A 20,135-nucleotide genomic window follows, 5' to 3' on the forward strand; every position below is an offset into this window, starting at 1 on the left:
CATTGATTTTATATTAATGATAGACAGTCGATATCCCGGATGCTACAACAAAACGCTGAATCCACGACCTTTACATTCGCAAACATCACGAACACGAAGAAAGTGGCGACCGGTGACTAATGACCGGCTCTAATTAGTGGGCATTTGATCCTGTTTGATGCAAACAATGGAGGAGACTCGTATTTCACAGCTACTTAATTAGAACTGCAAGAGCACACATACGTAACACACGTACGTGTGTTTCATATAGATTCCACATCAAACAGCCATCCAATAAGTGTGTGCAATGTGCATCTATTATTCACAATATCCGGTGTCTCTAGAAAATTGTACCGGAACAATCACGAAATCACTCTTATTCCTCAAAAACTAACTAAAACTCTCTGACATGTGTTTTGTGTACGCCAATATTATTATTATGTTTATGTATCTAGGTGTATGTCTATTATATTAATATGTATTCTTATGTTATTTATTTTATCTAATGCTATGTAAGTATATTAATTAAATGTCATATTTATTGCACCGCCTTAGTCTCTCTACTCGACCTGTGGTTGACTGGCAGATAATGCCACCTGGCATTAAGTCCACCACTGTACAATTGTATGTGCAAAAGTGTAAATAAATAAATAAAAAAATAAAACCTATGTGAATCAAATATTTAGTTATTCATAAAGTTATATGCACATGTGAAATGCAGACATGCCATGGAAGATTCCAACAATTCGAAATGCTTTCAGCCTTTTATGCAAAATAACACTTATATTAATTCTTTATTTACATTTCACACTACCATAGATCACTCCAGCACCTCAATTATGTCTCATTCATTACATTAATTAATAAATAACCGCCACGGGCGAGGTGCGGACGGTTCCTGCCGTGCATCAGCAGAGAAGTTTATTAATTTGTCAAGACTTATTTTTAGTTTTCCGCTGAGAAGTGATATACGTCTCGTTTCCGAATGCTGGGCCATTTCTCAGAATCTCCTATCTACCCAAATCAACTGGGACTAGCTCAAGATATTTTGTAACGCAATAAATAAGGCGAGAATGATGAGTGGATACTCGTATGTTGAGTCCAGATGTGTACCAGAGGATGTTGGAGAGTAAATTATTGCAATCACTTTTGTTGCCAGTGAAAGTGATCATAGTTATAGTCAAAATCTTTACAAATACAACCCACTCCTATATAAATATCCGATAGCTATTTCATACGTGTTGTGACGATTTACAATACGTTGCAACATGCGATTTCTTTCGCTCCTTGCGCCCGTAATGATGCTCGCGTCGAGTTACGAAAGTGGTTAACGAATTAGGTTCACTAGTTCCTATTAATCACACTATAAAAATACTCACCAGGGGTCTACTCAGGAAACTGCTTCGATTTGTCGACTCTAAGCGTCCTTCTCAATATGCCAGCTACGAGAAAGACAGATAGAGTCGAATGAATATAAAAAGTTTCGTAGAGTTGGACCTCCGTTTGAAATCAACAACTTTTACAATCCTATTGGATTAACGATTTTGAATCTTAGCATGCTTAGAATAAGAAATAAAAAAGTGATTTAAGAATATTGGCGAGGTCTTTCATTGTCCTAGGAGACAATAGGGATGGCGGTGGGTGTGCGTGGGCGCCCGAAGAAGACATTATCGAAGTTTATTGATGAGTGATGGCCAATCGGTAATTATGACACAGAGTAGCGAATGTCTGCGGTTTTGACCTGATTACTTTGTTATGTAAAACGCATGAACATTTATAGGTACTATGTCCCACCTGGTTGGGTTGAAATTATAATATCTGACACTAGTGTTTTGATTTAGTTCTCGATCTACATTGTAAGTAAGAATGTTCATAGTAGCAAATAATTTTTGTTCTAATCATATGCGGTTTTAAATGTAATTTGCATTAACCTACTTTCGAGTCAGCATTAATTAAGTGCATGTAATATAATTTAAACAACGCAGTTGGGGATCCCCCCACTGAGTGCGTCCACGTTCGCGATCCCTGGACCCCATCCTGACCCCGGTAACGCAGGTGGCAGGTGGGTGACTGAAGCTCAGTGCGAAATAGTGCTTGTCTCACCCTTTAAATTACGATAAAAATGCCTAAGTTGTCTCAAAAAGACCAACCCGAACCCGAGCTCCCCGGGTACGCTAGCGATGTTCATGACTTCGCTAGTTTTAAAGAGCTCATAGACAAGTATAAAAATACGCTCTTGGAATGTGTACGGTCGGCAAGCGTGAATGCATGTGGCAAGAAAACGATCAAACTTATTGCTGCTGAAATGGTCAAAGCCACTCAAACATTAGAGACGAAGATCGAATACAGCGACTGTATAGATGTTCCAGTAAGCACCCAAGTTTGTTCGCCACTGCCGAAGCCCATGGAAGAGGGAATTCTGACGGCTATAAGACAAGGCATCCGCGAGGAACTCAAGAACATCCCTGCTCCGTCAAGGCATGTTCCGCCGCGTTCTTACGCCGATACCGTCAGGGTTCCGCCGTCCAAGGATCGGCTTGCCATGCCACGCTCTCTGCCCTCGATCATCATCAAGAGCGCTAATACTGGACAGGACCAGCCCGATGTGCTCACTACATGGAAGAACAAGGTGTCATTTCGTGATACCACGTTTGCACCTACGAAGGTAAAGTCTTTAGGAAAGAACATCGTCCGAGTCGACTTTGACAAACGCGAGCATTGCGCTGAGGCTATAAAGCGCGTCAACGCCGTCCCCGGCATCCAAGCTGAGGAAGCCCGGAAACGTAAGCCCATGATCATCATCAAGGGAATAAGCAAGGATACTGCTAAAGAGGAACTGCTACCCATAGTTGCCCAACAAAACTCGGTGCCGCTAGAAGACCTCCGCTTCTGCTTTCCACTCAAGAACCGGAATCATAAATTGTATAATGCTGTATTGGAGGTACAGCCCGCAATCCGAAAGAGATTTGTCGAGGCAGAACGCATCAATATAGAACACCAACGCGTACGAGTGACGGACTTTTCTCGCTTTGTACAGTGCTATAAGTGCCTCCAATTCGGACACACTAACGGCAAATGCTCGGCAGATTACTACCCGTGCTCACACTGCGCCTCAACAGCACATTCTTTCGCTAATTGCCCGCACAAGGCAAACTCGGATAAGTTGAAATGCATCAACTGTGACAACTTCAACAAGAGAACACAAAGCAGCGTCAAAACCAATCACTCAGCCACCAACCCAAAACTCTGTTCCCGTATAATAAACACACGTAAAATGATAAATGAAACCATTGATTTTGGTAATGAAACCTATTAAGTTCATCCAAATAAACCTCCAACGCTGCTTTGTTGCTCAAACTGAATTTGTGAAGTATTTTTGTGCGAGTGATATCGACGTGGCACTTATCACCGAGCCATACGTTGGTAACTTGCAACACATGAAGACATATCCTGGACTCGACACATTCCAGTTCTACACCAACGAACGCGTAAAGGCGTGTACCATAGTCAAACATAAGTTAGGGCTTGCACTAGGAATCACGCAACTGTCCACCACCAACCTCGCAGTTGTACAGCTGAGTCTCGGACAGAGAAAGCTGTACGTAGCTTCCGCATACATCGAACCCAATACGGACACTAATAATACCCTGGTGGCGCTCGACAAACTGCTAGCAGATACAGCTGGCAGCTATTGTGTCATCGGCGGTGATTTCAACGGTAAACACCCTGAATGGGGCGAAACTCGTATCGACAGTCGAGGAAACGATATCATTGACCTAGCTGCCACACACTCGATGGTTGTATGCAACGTCGGCTCCGTTCCAACATTTGAGGCTGTTCGATATGGGAAATTAAGCACCTCTATCCTGGACATTACTCTGGTCTCCGGTAACATGAGTCAGCTCGTAAAAAACTGGAAAGTAAATATAGAAGCGTGCCCAAGCTCAGACCATAACGCAATTGAATTCGCAATTGCCAGTTCTGACAAAATTCAAAAAACCAAATCAACCTCCACTTTCAAGTACAATGTAAATAAAAATAGATGGGAAGAGTTTCGTGGCACGCTTCACACCAAGTTCCAGGACAGTGGTCTCCTCGATCAGAACATTGCAGATTTCGGTCAGTCGAACATTGATGACTTTGTGAGTAGCATGACACAAAACATACAAGCGGCCTGTCGGGAAGTCTTCCACAAAAGGCCCCCAGCAACCGAGTATAATCCGTGGTGGAATGATGAACTCGAATCACTCAAAAAAGAATTAATTAGAGCTCACCATCGCATACACGATCTAAAAAGATCACGCAGACCCTTCGATGATGCAGTAAAAACCCATAAGACTTTGAAGGAAAATTACGCTAAAGCGCTTTCCAAAGCGTCCACTGAGCATTTTAGGGAATTTTGCGCCACTCAGAATAAGGAAAATGTATGGAGCCTGACAAATCGCCTTATCAAAGAAGGCTCCAAAAGACGACCACCACAAACCCTACGGGCTGGCGTAGCCTTCACTAACAGCCATGCCACAACAGCTAAGGCACTGTTAGATCATTTTTACCCAGACGATAACAATGATATTTCGGTCAAACAACGTAAGATTCGTAATGAATGTCAGGAAGAACCAATCACTGGAAACGATCCACAATTCGAAGTGGAGGAAATCCGCGACATCCTCCGACTAATGAACCCAACCAAAGCACCAGGTCTTGACCATCTCACCTCAGATATTTGCTTACAGACTTTCAATCTTATTCCAGATCTTATCACCAATTTACTCAATAGATGTCTTCATCTCAATTATTTTCCCACTATGTGGAAACAGGCATACGTAAAAATTCTCCCAAAACCAAACAAAGCCGATGTCAATGATCTGTCCTCTTACAGGCCAATCGGACTCCTTCCAGTGTTTGGAAAAGTGCTCGAAAAACTCCTCTCAAAGCGGATCTCATTCCACCTAGAAAGCACTGGAAAATATAATGCTAAACAGTTCGGCTTCAAAGAGCAGACATCCACAATAGATGCTCTTCAAGAGGCAATAAACCGTATAACCAAAGCAAAGGCCGCTGGAAGTCAAGTAATCGCCGTATCGCTTGATATCAAAGCGGCGTTTGATAACGCCTGGTGGCCGCTCTTATTACAAAGGCTTCGGTTGGCAGAGTGTCCCAAGAACCTATTTAAACTGACCCAAAACTATCTCGTCAATAGAACCGCTGTGCTCGACTTTGGTGACGCCACAGCCACAAAAATAACAACCAAAGGCTGCATTCAGGGATCTGTTTGTGGGCCCATGTTTTGGAACATAATCCTAGACGACTTATTAGAAACTCGTTTACCACATGGTGCTTACATACAGGCCTTTGCAGACGATGTGCTACTCATTGTCGAGGCCCCGTCTNATATCGATTAAAGCTAAAATTTAAAACTGAGGGTAGATCAAAAACTACACGTAGGAAAAAAAAAAGAAAAATATTTTTATTATTACTAATACACACCTAATAATAAACTATCAACAGAATCTCGGCACCATTTTAATTTTGATTTTTTGTTGACCAGTGTTATTGATAGTTGTTTTGATGGAAAGTAAAAGTAAGAACCTTTTTATGTTTTGTACCTAGGCTTAAAATACATTTTTGTTAACAAAGTTTGCTAAAAAATGAAAAGTCTGATTATAAATAATTCATAATTAAAATTAAAATAAATAAATAAAGTTGATTCCTAAAAATACACTGTTTTTAGTATGTCTATGTCTCTTCCCTGTCCATAAAGTATCCTCCCGTGTGCACCTTGTCTCTACCCTGGTATTTACCCTGGTCGCTTATAAAACGAGAAAAAACCAACAAATTGACTGGCCACTTTGTAAACATTTTCAACTTAAAGGTTTCCATAAAACAGATGTATACTTAAGTAAAAATATTTAAAAAAATGCCGTGCCGTCGCTCCATGCAACACATTACCTCTTAACTTAGAATGACCTGTATAGATAATCGTGTAAGTTATTTCACGTTATTAGCATGCAAAAGAAAATATTTTTCGTGGAAAGCATTTTGATCTGTGACTTTCACAAAGTTATAATGTTCTATAATTTAGCTTCGATATTATTTAGGGAAAAATGTTACAGTATTCTAGTGTTAGGTTAATTTCTTGAAAGATCCGACAAACTAGAACAGCAGTCCCAGGGGAAAACGATAACGATATCGTCCTTAGTTAAAATATAAAACAGACTAGAAAAAAAGGTGTAGGATGCGTTACAAACCCACACGATAGAGTATGTAGGGCATTCATTGTAGGTCGTAACTAGAAAGCTCATTACTGATTTATTGAAACAATCCCTGATTTTTTTCTGAGAACAGTTAAAATCTAAACCACACGACAAACCTCATTACCAATAAATACAACTCTACATTTGTGTAGGAATTAGGTAGGTCTAATAAATTTACTCCTAAATTATTACGCGTTTTACTTATTTTTATTGTTAACCTAAAGAATATAAAACCTACTTAAATTCTGAATGTTTTTGTAGTCTGTTTGCTCCTTTGTGGGCCCATGTTTTGGAACATAATCCTAGACGACTTATTAGAAACTCGTTTACCACATGGTGCTTACATACAGGCCTTTGCAGACGATGTGCTACTCATTGTCGAGGCGCCGTCTGTTGACGAAGTAGAGAGAATAACGAATGAAGCATTACAAACCATCCTGAACTGGGGAAATGACGCTAAACTAACATTTGGCCCTGCCAAAACACAGGCAATAGCGTTCACGGCAGCGTCAAGTAGAGCAACTATAATGATGGACCAACAAAAAATTCCGTTCGCCCCAGAGATAAAACTTCTCGGCGTTATAATCGACGCTAAACTTAAATTTATAGCCCANGCATCACCAATAAAATATGATTTGTAATTTCATCTACTTTGAGGGCTCTTACGCACGTATTCACAAACGATGCTTGCTTAAGTTAAGCAGCAAATCGAACGCACAGCGTTGAATAGAGATTTGTGTTCGTTCGTGTGTCACTTTGTGCGTCCACACGCACTGTGAGTCCTCATAGTAGTCATAGTGATGTTTGTGAATAGGGGACACTGGCTAGACACTGACTGAACTCTCGACTACAAATGGGGGCGCTAAAAAGAATTTATTCTCTAAGTGGGCAGTAGACAAAATAAGTTTGGGAATCCCTGACCTATAGTGTGTAGTTTCTCGGCAGTTAAAGATTAAATAAACGGATCCATACCTGGCAAGAAGACTGTGCAGTGTTATTGTAGAACTCTGCACAGATGGTCGTATCCTGGACGATGCCGCTGATATACCAGCTGCGGCACTCGGCGTTTGAGATGCCTCGCAGGAACGTCCATAAAAGGATCTCGGAGGTGGTACCACCTGTTAAAAAAGAGTTGTATCAGGTTTTTTAGAGTTAGCTACATAAGTGGTCTAGTGGTAAGACCACCAGCTTCAGAAGCAGAGGTAACGGATTCGATTCCCAAAGGGTAACATAGTAAGACTTTCATGCAGGGGAAGGTTGAAGGTACTAGAGCGCGGCGCGCGGTAATTAGTTTTTGCACAAATTAAGCCTGTTAGCCCCACGTACTAAGCTAAATGCTTGTGTCACGAATGGGCATGGGCACCACAATAGTCGTTGTGTCACGAATGGGCTCACCATAATAGTCGAGCGAGTGGCGGGGTTCGAACCCGTGTTCCTCGGATGACGAGTCGGCCAGTCCGACTTCACCGTTCGGCTTTCGTGGCTTCAATTGCATTGGACAGATTCAAAACCGCACGAATGTACCAGAAAGGCTGCAGAAGAATGTAGCGACGAAGAGGAAGAATGACTAATTACCGTTCCAAGAGTCGTCAGTCATTCCGTAGCCGCTGACTGTCAACCTGTGTCCGGTGTAGTCCTGGTTCTTATCCTCCGAGTTCTGCAGGCGGCAGGGCTGGATGTATGCTGGAAGGAGACAGAATTGTAAAACTATAGTTATTTTTTCGGAGCGATCAAAAAACGCCACTTGTCTAGCTATGGGGGCCTAGGGGGCTGATCTTCACTTTCCATCAGGTGAATGAGATGCAGGCAGGCCAGCTTTTCCATAGTAAAAAAGAATAATAATTGTATTTCTGGCCACTGCGATACAAGCGTATGCTTAGTGCTGAGACCGCTATATAAAATCGTACTTTTAGACATATTTTTACTTAGGTACTTTTACAAACTATGTACTACATCGTATAGTATAGTTAACGGCTTGCAAAGCATTTACGCCCGTATTCACAAACATATTATTACTATGAAGTCTCACAGTGCGCGTGGAAGCAAAGGGTGACACACGAACCAATCACAGAGCTCCATTTAACGCTTGCGTTCGATTTGCTGCTTTACTTAAGCATCGTTTGTGAATATACAGGCGTAAGTATAGGCATTTCAATATCTTAAGTAGTCATTTCTGTGATAAGTAATCATCTGAGTTAGAGGCACTTACGTCCATAAGGAATATGCTGGTCAATCCCGACCAGAGCGATGTCATCGGGCTGGACCCCCGCCAGGATCTCGATGTAGCCAGGGTGGATGTACTTGCGCGTGGACTCCAGGATGATCTGTGGCTGGGTGATGTTGGTGAGGCCGAAGCGGATGACGAAGGTGATGCGGCTGTGGACATCCAGGAAAAGTCATTGCCAGTAGAGCCGTATTTTGAGTAGGTACAGACAAACAAAGGCCCGCCGGGCTAGGATACGCGCCGTGACAAAATCTTATCGTCGATTTTAAACGACAAATGTATGGGCTTATCGCGTAAAATCGATAATATCGCACAGCCTAGGTCTACTGGTATAAAAAACTGGCATTACTGGCAGTAATTATTATCTATGACATTGAGCTAAGTTTCTGTGCAAGAACTGCTTTAGATATCCATTTGGGTTATTACGTTACCTTAATTACAAAAATCCTAATATCTTATTAAGATAATACTAATATTTAGGTAATTTTCAATCCCAGATAACAGTGATCGTTTGTTTAAATTAGGTAAATACAAAGTTTTGTAAAGAACTATCTACGAAACAGTTGGTGTGTGCGACTTTATCGAAACGAATCCAATATTTTATGTCTCCGCTACACTACTCGCTACGATGAAATACCGAAATTAGCCGAATAATAGTGTAGTTAGACACTTCGTGTTTAAACTTTGTAATTTAAAGTTCAATTCCTTTGACTTGGGCGCTATAACGTTCAGCTAAACCAACGCGATCACACGCGATCAGCCGGCAAGCATTGATCGCCATCGCTGCACGCCGGCTGATCGCGTTGGTTTGGCTGAACCTTTCCTGACAACAACGTTTACTTCGATCAACTTCATCTTAGTGTAGCGGAGGCATAATACCTCCGCTAACTATTCGCGAAGTTGGCCGAAGGTGATAGGTCAAAGTTGGATTACTAACTTGGCCACGCAGTGAGCAGCGGTGATGACCCAGTTGTGGTGGATGACGGAGCCGCCGCAAGAGAACACGGCGCCGGCCGCGCTCACCATCCGGATGCTGACCTGATGCGGGATCTGCCCGTCGACTGCAGGCCAGCCGGCGACGATCCTGCCTGTTCACAATTACCAACTTATTCTATCTGTACTTTAGATAGCTTCAGCCACGAAGACGCGCCCCACTAATTTATGGTCGAGGGAAGCGCGGGGTGCGGGGAATTTGATCTGAGCAATCCGAGCGTCATTATTGTAGTGTGCGTCAAGTGTGGCGTGCACTCATGGATAATTTAGCGTGTACCGATAACACTTGTGCCGGCATGTGTGTCCCTACCATGGCACAACACTCAAACATTAGTGGAAGAATGGTGGGGCACGTGTTCGTGGATGAAACGATCTACAATGTGGAAATGATGTTGGGATTTTGACACTGTTTGAACAGGGACTATTCCCACCGCTGCAACTCCTGTGTAGCCAGGATCTACAGCTTGACCGGCAATATAAACCAATCAATGCAGGCCAAGTTTGTCCCGGGGGAAAGTTATTACTGCCATTGGACCCGCAACTCCTCCAAGGCGAATGTCAGATAACAAACTAATACTCAGTAGATAGTTTCACCTATTTTCATATGTGCACTTATCGTGACTCACACTGTATAGTAGGCGGTAGGTAGACAATGCTTCACTACCGATTTTAGAAAATGAACTATGCTGACAGTAAAAATGCAATGGGCCAAAGTGAAATGAAATTAGTCCCTAGTCCCAAGTCTAGAAATTATCACTATTCAATTATGATTTTATGGATAATTAATTTTTATTATGTTTTACTTACTGCTGACCCCGCGCAGATCTTCCATGAAAGCTGGTTGCTCATTCTTCAGGACTGGGTGGAAAGCCTGGACGACATTATTATTGTGATTATAAAATAAATTAAACACAGACGCGGGTTACTTTTCCACAGGTTCCACACAAACTACGTGATCTTGAAGGAAATGGTTATAGAAGATTTGTGGGTAGATTTAAATCTGTCAAGTTCAAGACCACAGATTAATAATGACCACAGAATATTAATAACCTGATGAATAACGTAGATGTTCAAGCACCTGAATTTTTTTGATACTTCAGTATTCTTTCATATATATCTATAAAAACGAAAGGTCACTGGCTCACTCCCTCATCACGAAATCTCAGAAACTACAAGTGCTAGGAGTCTCAATTTTTGCATGGGGGTTCCTTTTAGAACGTAGGTGCTCACTAAGACGGGATTTTGCAAAATTCAACTCCTAAGGGGGTAAAAAATAATCTTTTCAGTAAATAGTTAGCCTTATAAAGAGCACTTTTATAAAAATGTTATTATACTATGCGCTGGTGCTGAGAAGTAGCAGCGCCAGAAGATCAGTCACTAAATAAAGTTTGACCCATGGTTAATTCAGTTGTTACAAAAACCCAAAACACAATTAATTTACTTAAATCTACATACCCCAGCCAGTCCAAAGACAAGCAGAAAACCAAACACGTATGCGGCTGCCATCTTCGTAGGCCCAGTTCCTACTGCTACTTCGCGGGAGACTTAGCCAAAAAATGTTAAGCCTTATCAGGGAAATTAGACGAGATACGTTAATGAACAATTTATCAATTAAGCACATTGCTTATCAATTAATCACACACATTTATGGGTTTTCCTGATTTTCTTGCGTTGGCGTTACAGATAGGATTTTCCTAATATGTATTTATTATGTTTGCTGATTGGTTCAACACGTGTGAATAATTTCAGTTGTAGAAGCTCAAGCCACCAGTCTGCCTGTGACCACAGCTGAAGCAACGCTGCTGAAACGTCAAGCTGTAAGTACTCCTCATGTAACTTCATAAGAAAATGACTTGCTTAGATAGCGTGATTCCTTTGTTAGAATATTTTTTGAGAGCTTTAAGGGCCCACGCCCACGGCGACCTACAGAAGTGATGCCGCCAACGCGCTACTAACGAGCTACAGAAGCGCGACTGCTTCGCTACAAAAAGTCGCCATGGGCGAGGGCCCTTAGTGGTTTAAAATCATAGAACTAGATAAATCGAATTTAGAACTCTGTTAATACAAAGAAAACATAGTTATTTCTATTCTGTCTTTCATGTCTCACATAGTTTAAATACCTATGCATAATATAATAGGCTAGTTTCCTAAAAAATAACTTTTAGTCCGTCAATTATAGTATCAAAAAATATTGAACTCGTATTTTTTTATTTGTCAATCCAACATGTAATTTCGAAGTTATGATGCGTTGAAGTTCCTCGTGACATCACAAAGTGCTACACTTTTAAGCACTCTTTGACGTCACGGGCCTTTTCTTTTGAACTTTGACGCGCTTTATCTCTTTAAATTTTCATTATTTTGAAAAAGTTAAAAATACCTTTGGAGTATTATTTGATAAGTTAAACCGACTGACTAATTCAAACTCTTGCTTCATTACCCAGGAAACATCCCTATTTACTAAATAGAGTCGCAATACTCACAATGTATTTTTCATGTACTACCTAGCTAATCTAAGAAAATTGGCAACATTTTTGCAATACAAACTTAACCAATGACTGGTATTAAGGATGGGCAGGGTAAGAAGACCTATTTTTGTGAGAAGCTAATGATATGACAAGGTGACCTAAATGTATTGGATTTATTGCCGATTCTTAATCTCTCACTGGTTGACAATTGCAAGTTTAAAACTAAGCGTTGACGAAGATGGGCTCCATCTTTGCTTCCTCGGAGGAACTTGACGAGGAGGAGTCTGAGGACGAGTCATCAGATGAGTCATCAGATGAGTTAGAGGAGCTGTCTTCTTCAGAAGAGGCGGGAGGGAGCAGGTCCTCGTTCCTCCAGTCGAAGTTGATGCCGGTCACCGACACATACCAGTCGTGGTAGTGGCCGGGGCGCACGTACGCTGGAAAAAAAGAAGTTTTCATGAACCAGAGCAGTCATTCTGGAGGTTTCCTGGCCTTTTGGTCTAAAAAAAGGAAATTGCGTAACTAATAGAATTTTTCAGCGGTTAACTGTATTGATAGGTGACTGTTGAATTTTTCTTGATAACAGACGGGGCTTTTCTTGACGCAGGTTCTTGGGCACTTGCCTAAAATGCCCTAAGAAAGAGAATCTGAAACGCAACCAAATGGAAACTTAGCGAAACGAGCGTCATGATGCTTTAGTCTTATACTAGCGACCGGCCCCGGTCGCAAAAAAAAAAAGCCGCATCAAAATCCGTTGCGTAGTAAAGATCTAAGCATACATAGGGACAGATAACGAAAAGCGACTTTGTTTTATTCTATGTAGTGAAGTAAATATTACCTGAAGGCCAAGGGCTGTTGCATCCTTGGCTGGAGCCGAAGCTGACGATGCCGACCATGGTGGGCTGGCCGTCCACATCCACCTTCGTCAGGGGACCGCCGCTGTCACCCTGGAGGAAACATGTTTAGTTGAATTTTTAGACCTTTGACCTTGTTATGGGATCAGCGAGGACTTTTCATATTTTAAACCTATAATACCGAAGACTTTGACCTTTGACTTGATATTGGGATGGCATTGTGGGGACCATTTTGCCTAGCTACAGCTAAGCTAAGTTCTATGTGAATTTATTCAAGCTTACTTACAGATGATAGGACGTCAAGTCAAAAACTGTGAGCTCTTAAGTGCTTGTGATAGGGGTGATTTTGCAACAAAAAATTTAATTCTGGTATGCTGTTGCCGCCTCATAAAACTGGCTCGATTTTTGCAGTTCGTGAACCGGCGACACGTCATAAATAACTCTGTTTGATGTTCAAAATCTATGAGAGGAACTGGCTATCTTACGTCCTACTACCAAAACACAATAATGCTGTTGGCGATAGACTTAGATATAAGATGGCTGTGACTAACCAGGCGGACTAACTTTACCAACACCAACAAAACCGAGCAGAGAATTTTATCCTTACTGAGAATCGAACCTAGGTCCTCTAGACCTGAAAGCGGTTACCTGGCAGGAAGACTGAGCGGTGTTATTGTAGTACTCAGCACAGATGGTCTGGTCCTGAACAATGGGGCTGCCTCCGTACCAGCGGCGGCACTCCTCGTTGGTGATGCCGCGAAGGTGCACCCACAATAGGATCTCGGAAGCGGCTCCACCTGTGACCAAGAAATGGTAGGGTAAACGGTACTATTCCCATCTCTCGTTCCCATTGCTGCAACTTCTGTGTAGACAGGATCTACAGCTTGTTCGTTAGTTCGTTTCACCCAAATGTCCACTGCTGGACAAATACCTTTCCCAAGGACAACATTAAAGTGCCCAGAAGGCAAGCCACATTGCTGCGCTGAATAGCCAGTTAAATTTTATGGCCTAGGGTCAGCCATCGGATCATAAGATGTCTCAACTAAACGCTATTTTAAATCAACTAAAGTACGAAACAGTTTGTGGGCGCTTGGTCCCCACGGGCCCAAAGTTTCAAATCCAAACGGCTCAAATACTTATAATAATGTAATATCATTGCGCTTTTCATATTTGCGCCGTTAGAGATCTTCTGCAGAAGCAGCAGCCGAACCCACTTTATAATATTTACGTTTATTTATAACATTGATTACCGTTCCACAAGTCGTCAGTACGTCCGTAACCGCTGACTGTGAATCTGACTCCGGTGTAGTCCAGGTTCTTCTGCTGCGAATTCTGCAGGCGGCAGGGCTGGATGTAAGCTGGAAGAAGAAAGATCATTCACCATTTATTTATCTCGATTAAGAGCTAAGTTACTACTACGATCTCGAGGAAAACTTTAAAGTTATGAGGACAAGAGACTAAACTTCTAAAATTGTGGTAAAGGCTGTATCAACCCTGATATCAGTCAGCGTCTGAAATGATTCATTCGAACCGACTAAAGCCTGAAACCTAGGCGTTCTCGAAATTGGCTTTTTTAAGGACCATTGGGTTGATGCAAAAGCATAAAAGTATGCTCTCTATGACTTTGGTATTAGGCCCTTTCCCACTCAGAAAGCCATAGGAGAGGAGAGTGTGGATTTTGTAGGTTCCTCTTCCACTCATCCACTCACCAAAAACATTATTTNTTTATACTTTTTGTACTAATGCTATAATGAGGAATTGAGTTTCGTCACTGTTTGATCAGTACATAGCGGGACTACGAGTGTATGCAGGATCCTCCCAATATTTTACGATATTTTCGTTTCTGTTTTCGATTTAAAAAATCGTTTTTCAGCATGACAGCCGACAGCCTCGCCGTGAAATTGCGGTGGATAATTAGTTAGGCTATCAAGCTAAAATGTGTCACCTGTAATAGGGGTGGTTTTGAACAAAAATGTATAGTCTGATGTGCTGTCGACTGTATTAGCACAAGCATTTTTATGTTTCTCTACTGATTAACGAAAAAAAATGTTTTACTTACTGCTGACCCCGCGCAGGTCTTCCATGAAAGCTGGTTGCTCATTCCTCAGGATTGGGTGGAAAGCCTGGGTTATAAAATAAAAATTAAACACAGATGCGGGTTACTTTTCCACAGGTTCCACACAAACTACGTGATCTTGAAGGAAATGGTCATAGAAGATTTGTGGGTAGATTTAAATCTGTCAAGTTGAGATTACGACCACAGATTAATAATGACCTGTTAGTTACTACATATTTATTTTGACAATAATTAACTCATATGTTCAACCACCTGATTTTTTTGATACTCATGGCTAATGAACTTACAATAGAACTTACAACCCACAAGTTAATTAATAATTAATAACCTATTTAGTTCACTCCAGCCTGCTGCCGGATATCGTCTGTCCATCGTTTAGGCGGTCTTCCCCTGCCGCGGGTGTTGTTGCGGGGTCTCCACTCCAGGGTCTTTCTGGCCCAGCGATCCTGGTTTATCCGTGCAATTTGCCCTGCCCATGCGTGTGGCCAGGGACAGAAATCGGTGGAGGGTTGAAGAGGAGGCCTATGTTCGAAGGCGGACCCAAAGGCTGACATAGATAGATAGATAGAACCTATTTAGATCTACATACCCCAACCAGTCCAAAGACAAGCAGAAAACCAAACACGTATGCGGCTGCCATCTTCGTAGGCCCAGTCCCTACTGCTTTGCAGGAGCCTTTGCCAAAAAATTTTAAGCCTTATCAATAAGGGAAATTAGACGAGATAGGAGATACGTTAATGAACAATTTATCAATTAAGTCTATTGTTTATCAATTAATCACACACATTTATGGGTTTTCCTGATTTTCTTGCGTTGGCATTACAGATAGGATTTTCCTAATATGTATTTATTATGTTTGCTGATTGATTCAACAAGTGTGAATAATTTCAGTTGTAGAAGCTCGAGCCACCAGTCTGCTTGTGACCAAGGCTGTAGCAACGCTGCTGAAACGTCAAGCTGTAAGTACTCCTCATGTAACTTCATAAGAAAATGACTTGCTTAGGTAGCCTGATTTCTTTGTTTGAATATTTTTTGAGAGCTTTAAGGGCCCACGCCCACGGCGACCTTTCTTTTCTTTAGTTTCGTAAACGCGCGACAGCATCGCTACTAACGCGCGTTAGTGCATTTGCAACGCACTACAGAAGTGATGTCAACGCGCTACTAACGCGCTACAGAAGCGCAACTGCTTCGCTACAAAAAGTCGCCATGGGCGAGGGCCCTTAGTGCCCTTAGTCACTAAGGGCTTCTTTTTAAGGATAAATCGAACTTAGAACTCTGTTAGTACAAAGAAAACATACACTCGGCATCAAATAAATCGCACCTCCCGCAACAAGCACTTCTCAAACGTATGCATCCCCACTTCCCACCAAAATTGGTTGCATTTGAAAGCCTAGTTCTAAACTTCATTTCATTAAAGGAAAGGTTTTAATCCCAAAAATGTGTTTTTAGAAGGATCCAGAGTCACTTCTTCAAAAATAGGTAGTTACGCTTGAGCCAACTTTTATGGCTATAAAACTGTTAAGTTGGGATGAATCGCTATCTATCTGTTAAAGAGGACACGTCCACGTGAGATCATTATTTGGTTTTATAACCATAAAAATTGGTCTAATTGATCCCAGAGGTGAGCCCAAAGTGAGGTCTTTTTTCAAGTTACATTTAGGTATGGTATATATGTTAATCATTTATTAAGAAGTTAAATGTGTTTTTCTTTAAGGATATTTATTGGGCTTTCAAATAACACCAATATTGTAGGGGCACCATGATTGTGTCAGAAGAAAATCTTTAAAGTTCGCGTCGCAGCAGTAGTAGGGAATTTAGTGCAATGATTTGTATGGAGACCCCTCCACTTTGGTATAGAAGGCTCATTTTTGCAACAGTGGTTCTTTGGGTGCTCCTGAGTGGATTTCCGTCGGTAGACATCGGGAGCCCCCCCTGTGGTAGCAGGGGGAGGGGGGGCAAGTTTCCTTCCGCCGCGCTTCACTTTAAGGCCCATATCTTCAAAACTATGGGTATTAGGGCAAGTGTGCTATCATTTTCGGATAATTAAAAGATGGAGAATTCATTTCTAGAACAAACTTTTTGCCTTTTCATACAAAAAATTAGAAATATTGAGTAAAATTCACAAAAACCAAAAAGTATTTTTTTAAATAAACGTCGTTTACTTTTAAACCACTAGAGATAATCTAATAAAAAAAATATGGCCTGAAAGCTACATTTATCAGGATTATAAAAATATAACATTGTATGGTACTTTTTTCGCAAAAAGTAGGTGAAAAAAATTTTTTCTTCAGGACACAGCGGGCGAATTTTATTGCGCATCGGAAAAAAATATTTATTTTATCCATGAATTCATACTATTTGGTTCATAAGCAAGCAAGGATTATTATTTTAGAATTTATTTAGAGTTGCTGGCACATCAATCTACCATAATTTGTATTTTTTCGTCAATTGATTTTGAACTCTGTGTGAGAGACATAAGGTTGAAAATAGTTTAAATACATTTTAATATTGAAAATATAAGAAGAAAGCACTAAATAAAGAACTTTAATTTGTCTAAACGTCTTAATGATTATTATTATTTTAATTAACACTTATTTTCGAAAAAGTGCCGTAACAAAAAAAAAAAAAAAAAAAAAAAAAACAACGCAGTTTTCATTTACTTTCTTTACAGACCTAAGGAGTCTATATTTTAGTTAATTCGTTATACTTTTCGTTTATTATTGACGATCAAGTTTCATAGGTACATGTTACTCTGCAATGGTTAACCACTGAGCTTGTGAAGGAAAAAGTTCAAATCCATAAAGTAGTAGAAAATCAAGACACAATAATTTTTTTAGCGTAGTCTCATGTGTCCTGTAATAATAAGAGTATTACAAGCCTTGATACAGAGAATAAGTTCCGAATTCACCTCGCTATTTTAAAGCCCCAGTTTATTAAGGACATCATCCTGCCGGCGCTGGCGCAAGCCGTTTATGACCCTCGGCGTTTACGACCGATGTCTTATGGATATACTAAGCCGTAGGGCTACCGACTGTGACCTATACACTTTATTTATATTTTTTACGCGACTGCGCCAGAAGTAGGGTTATGTCTTTTAAATTCAATTTTGCTAAAATAAAAGTAAATTTTCCTAACAACCAATAGAATTATACCTAGCACAAAATATTTACATATTTGTTCATCAAAAGTAAAACTACACACACCATTTAGTACATACGAGCAGTACTTATTATTATTCTGTGATACGAGTACATTATTAGGTTCAGAATTACAATTTTATTTATGTTTCCATAGCAATAAAGCGCCTGGTAATATAACTATACCTAAATCATTCTCTCACGCCTTTCAAAGTACTTGGTTATAAATTCTCTAAAATGGTCGAACTAATTTGCTTCATATTAAAAGTAGTGTCCGACCGAATATGGATTTTCAGCCGAAAACGGAAACGAAAACGAAGCTTCGGCTGCAGTCTCATTTTCGGCCGAAAACGAAAACGAAAACGAAAATGACCTTCAACTCTCAAATTTCAATCTGTGATCAAATAATATCTTGTAAACAATATGAAATTACCTATGTAAAAACTTTGAAAACCATGTTTTTCAAAAATGTTTTTACCAAAAACATATTGACGTTTGACAGTTGATTTTGATAAAGATTTATTATAGAAAACCGGCATTAAAACACAATAAAAATATTATGAATTCTTAGTAGAATATTATTTCCGGTGTATATTGAAATCCTACATGGAAAGTGAAGAAGAAATAAAGGGTGTCCAGTGGGAATTTTTCAACTTCAAAAATGAATACAAATAAATCATATGACTTTTTATTATTTATTGCATTATTGCAATGTCGTTTAAATGATGCCCGTTTTACATATGCACTCTTACAGCCGGACCCTTACATTCGCAACTATGCGAAAGCAAATCGTGCTAATAATTTTCCTGCAACTTCACGACGGATATTTTCTTACAGAACCTGAATTATTCAAGGATAGTTTGCTGTCAACTTTTGACTTGAGATATCCCCACAAGAGAAAGTCGCACGGTGTGAGATCTGGTGACCAAGGCGGCTAGGGTATGTCCCTGTACCTGCTGATCATTTATTTGAAAAAAAAAATAGTCCTCAGTGTCTCCATCGAGGTCCTCTCCTTGTGTGGTGAGACACCTTCTTGCTGAAATAGAGTTCCGTAGTTGTCCGGGATGCAGTTGCAGTTGTGGTATCCGACATTCATCGATCATTCGACAATACATTTCAAATACTTATTGCTCAACTGCGAACGCTCTGTAGGCTCCCGATCAGTGACTCATGGCGTATTTCAAATCCGCATTACTCTATTTTGAAACAATTAAACTTAATGAAAACTCTTTGGTTTTATTTGTATTCAAATTTTGAACTTGGAAAATTCTCGCTGGACACTGTTTACAACGTAACCTCACTTCACAACTTCAAAAGAGTGTGACAATACCGCGTCCGTTCAAGTCTGATTGGAACCATGAGTGCACCAGATTCACTTCCGAAGATATCAGAACGATAAACGTCACCATCTTGTTCACGTATTTCTGATATTCGGTTTGGCCGAAGCTTCGGCTGGTTTTTGGCCGAAAACGAAAATATGGCCGAATGCCCATTTTTTGGCCGAATATGGCCGAAAACGAAAACGAAAACGAATATTCGGTCGGTCACTAATTAAAAGCAATAAAACTGAAATAAAAAAGTGAAATTGCAAGCCCTGCGCAGCGGAACAGAAATAATAAAGTTAGTAATAAACCACACGTCTGCGGGGATATGGACAAAATAGTAAAAGGAGCTTGATATTAACCACGCCACGCCCGTCGCACTGTCTGCCCTCGTGTACTTAGAATTTTCACGACTTAGCTTAATTTAGTTGGAAAAGATCTCTCTATAGGTAGAAATGTAGCATTTTATACTCTATCGCATTGGGGTAACCTGTAATGTTAGAGGTAAGATTTTTATTAAATAAATAAATAAATAAATTTTGACTTTACCGCCTTCAACGGTACAATAATCTAGAAAGCTTAACGTACGTTTTTGTAGAGTCTACAGGAAAAATAATATTGCATTATCTTTCAACAGATAAGTAGGTGGTATATAAAGTTTCAAAAACTAAACACTTCAAAACCGAGCTCAATCGATAGGCAAAGGTCACACGCCCTTTATGTGGCCCACACGATGTGCTATCGGAGATGAATGAACCGTCTTGACAAGCACGTCGTAAAAATAACAAGGGTCTTAAAACTAAAGATGTGAGGTTGCTGAATGGCCCTTT

The 20,135-nt window shown here is 40.5% G+C and overlaps 3 protein-coding genes across 4 annotated transcripts in view; all 3 read right to left on the reverse strand.

Annotated features, from left to right (window-relative positions):
• Positions 1-20,135, reverse strand: part of gas2 (growth arrest-specific protein 2) — a 452,494-nt gene that overhangs the window by 416,153 nt on the left and 16,206 nt on the right. The gene's annotated exons all lie outside the window — the stretch shown is intronic.
• On the reverse strand, positions 5,716-10,971 carry LOC114359801 (collagenase-like). Its single transcript, XM_028314307.1, has 7 exons — positions 10,906-10,971; positions 10,258-10,321; positions 9,395-9,545; positions 8,443-8,609; positions 7,809-7,916; positions 7,206-7,351; positions 5,716-5,781 (listed from the first exon to the last, which is right to left on the reverse strand). Exons 1-7 carry the CDS (start codon positions 10,954-10,956, stop codon positions 5,716-5,718), a joined length of 753 nt encoding a protein of 250 aa, XP_028170108.1. The 5' UTR covers positions 10,957-10,971.
• Positions 12,070-15,486, reverse strand: LOC114359802 (collagenase-like). The gene is made up of 6 exons (XM_028314308.1): positions 15,436-15,486; positions 14,829-14,892; positions 14,020-14,127; positions 13,418-13,566; positions 12,754-12,862; positions 12,070-12,352 (listed from the first exon to the last, which is right to left on the reverse strand). The coding sequence occupies exons 1-6, from the start codon at positions 15,484-15,486 to the stop codon at positions 12,138-12,140; spliced, it is 696 nt and encodes a 231-aa protein (XP_028170109.1). The 3' UTR covers positions 12,070-12,137.

Source organism: Ostrinia furnacalis, unplaced genomic scaffold (genome assembly GCF_004193835.3).
Source record: "Ostrinia furnacalis isolate ACB-3 unplaced genomic scaffold, ASM419383v2 OfSCF4659, whole genome shotgun sequence".
Classification (NCBI taxonomy): Eukaryota; Metazoa; Arthropoda; class Insecta; order Lepidoptera; family Crambidae; genus Ostrinia; species Ostrinia furnacalis.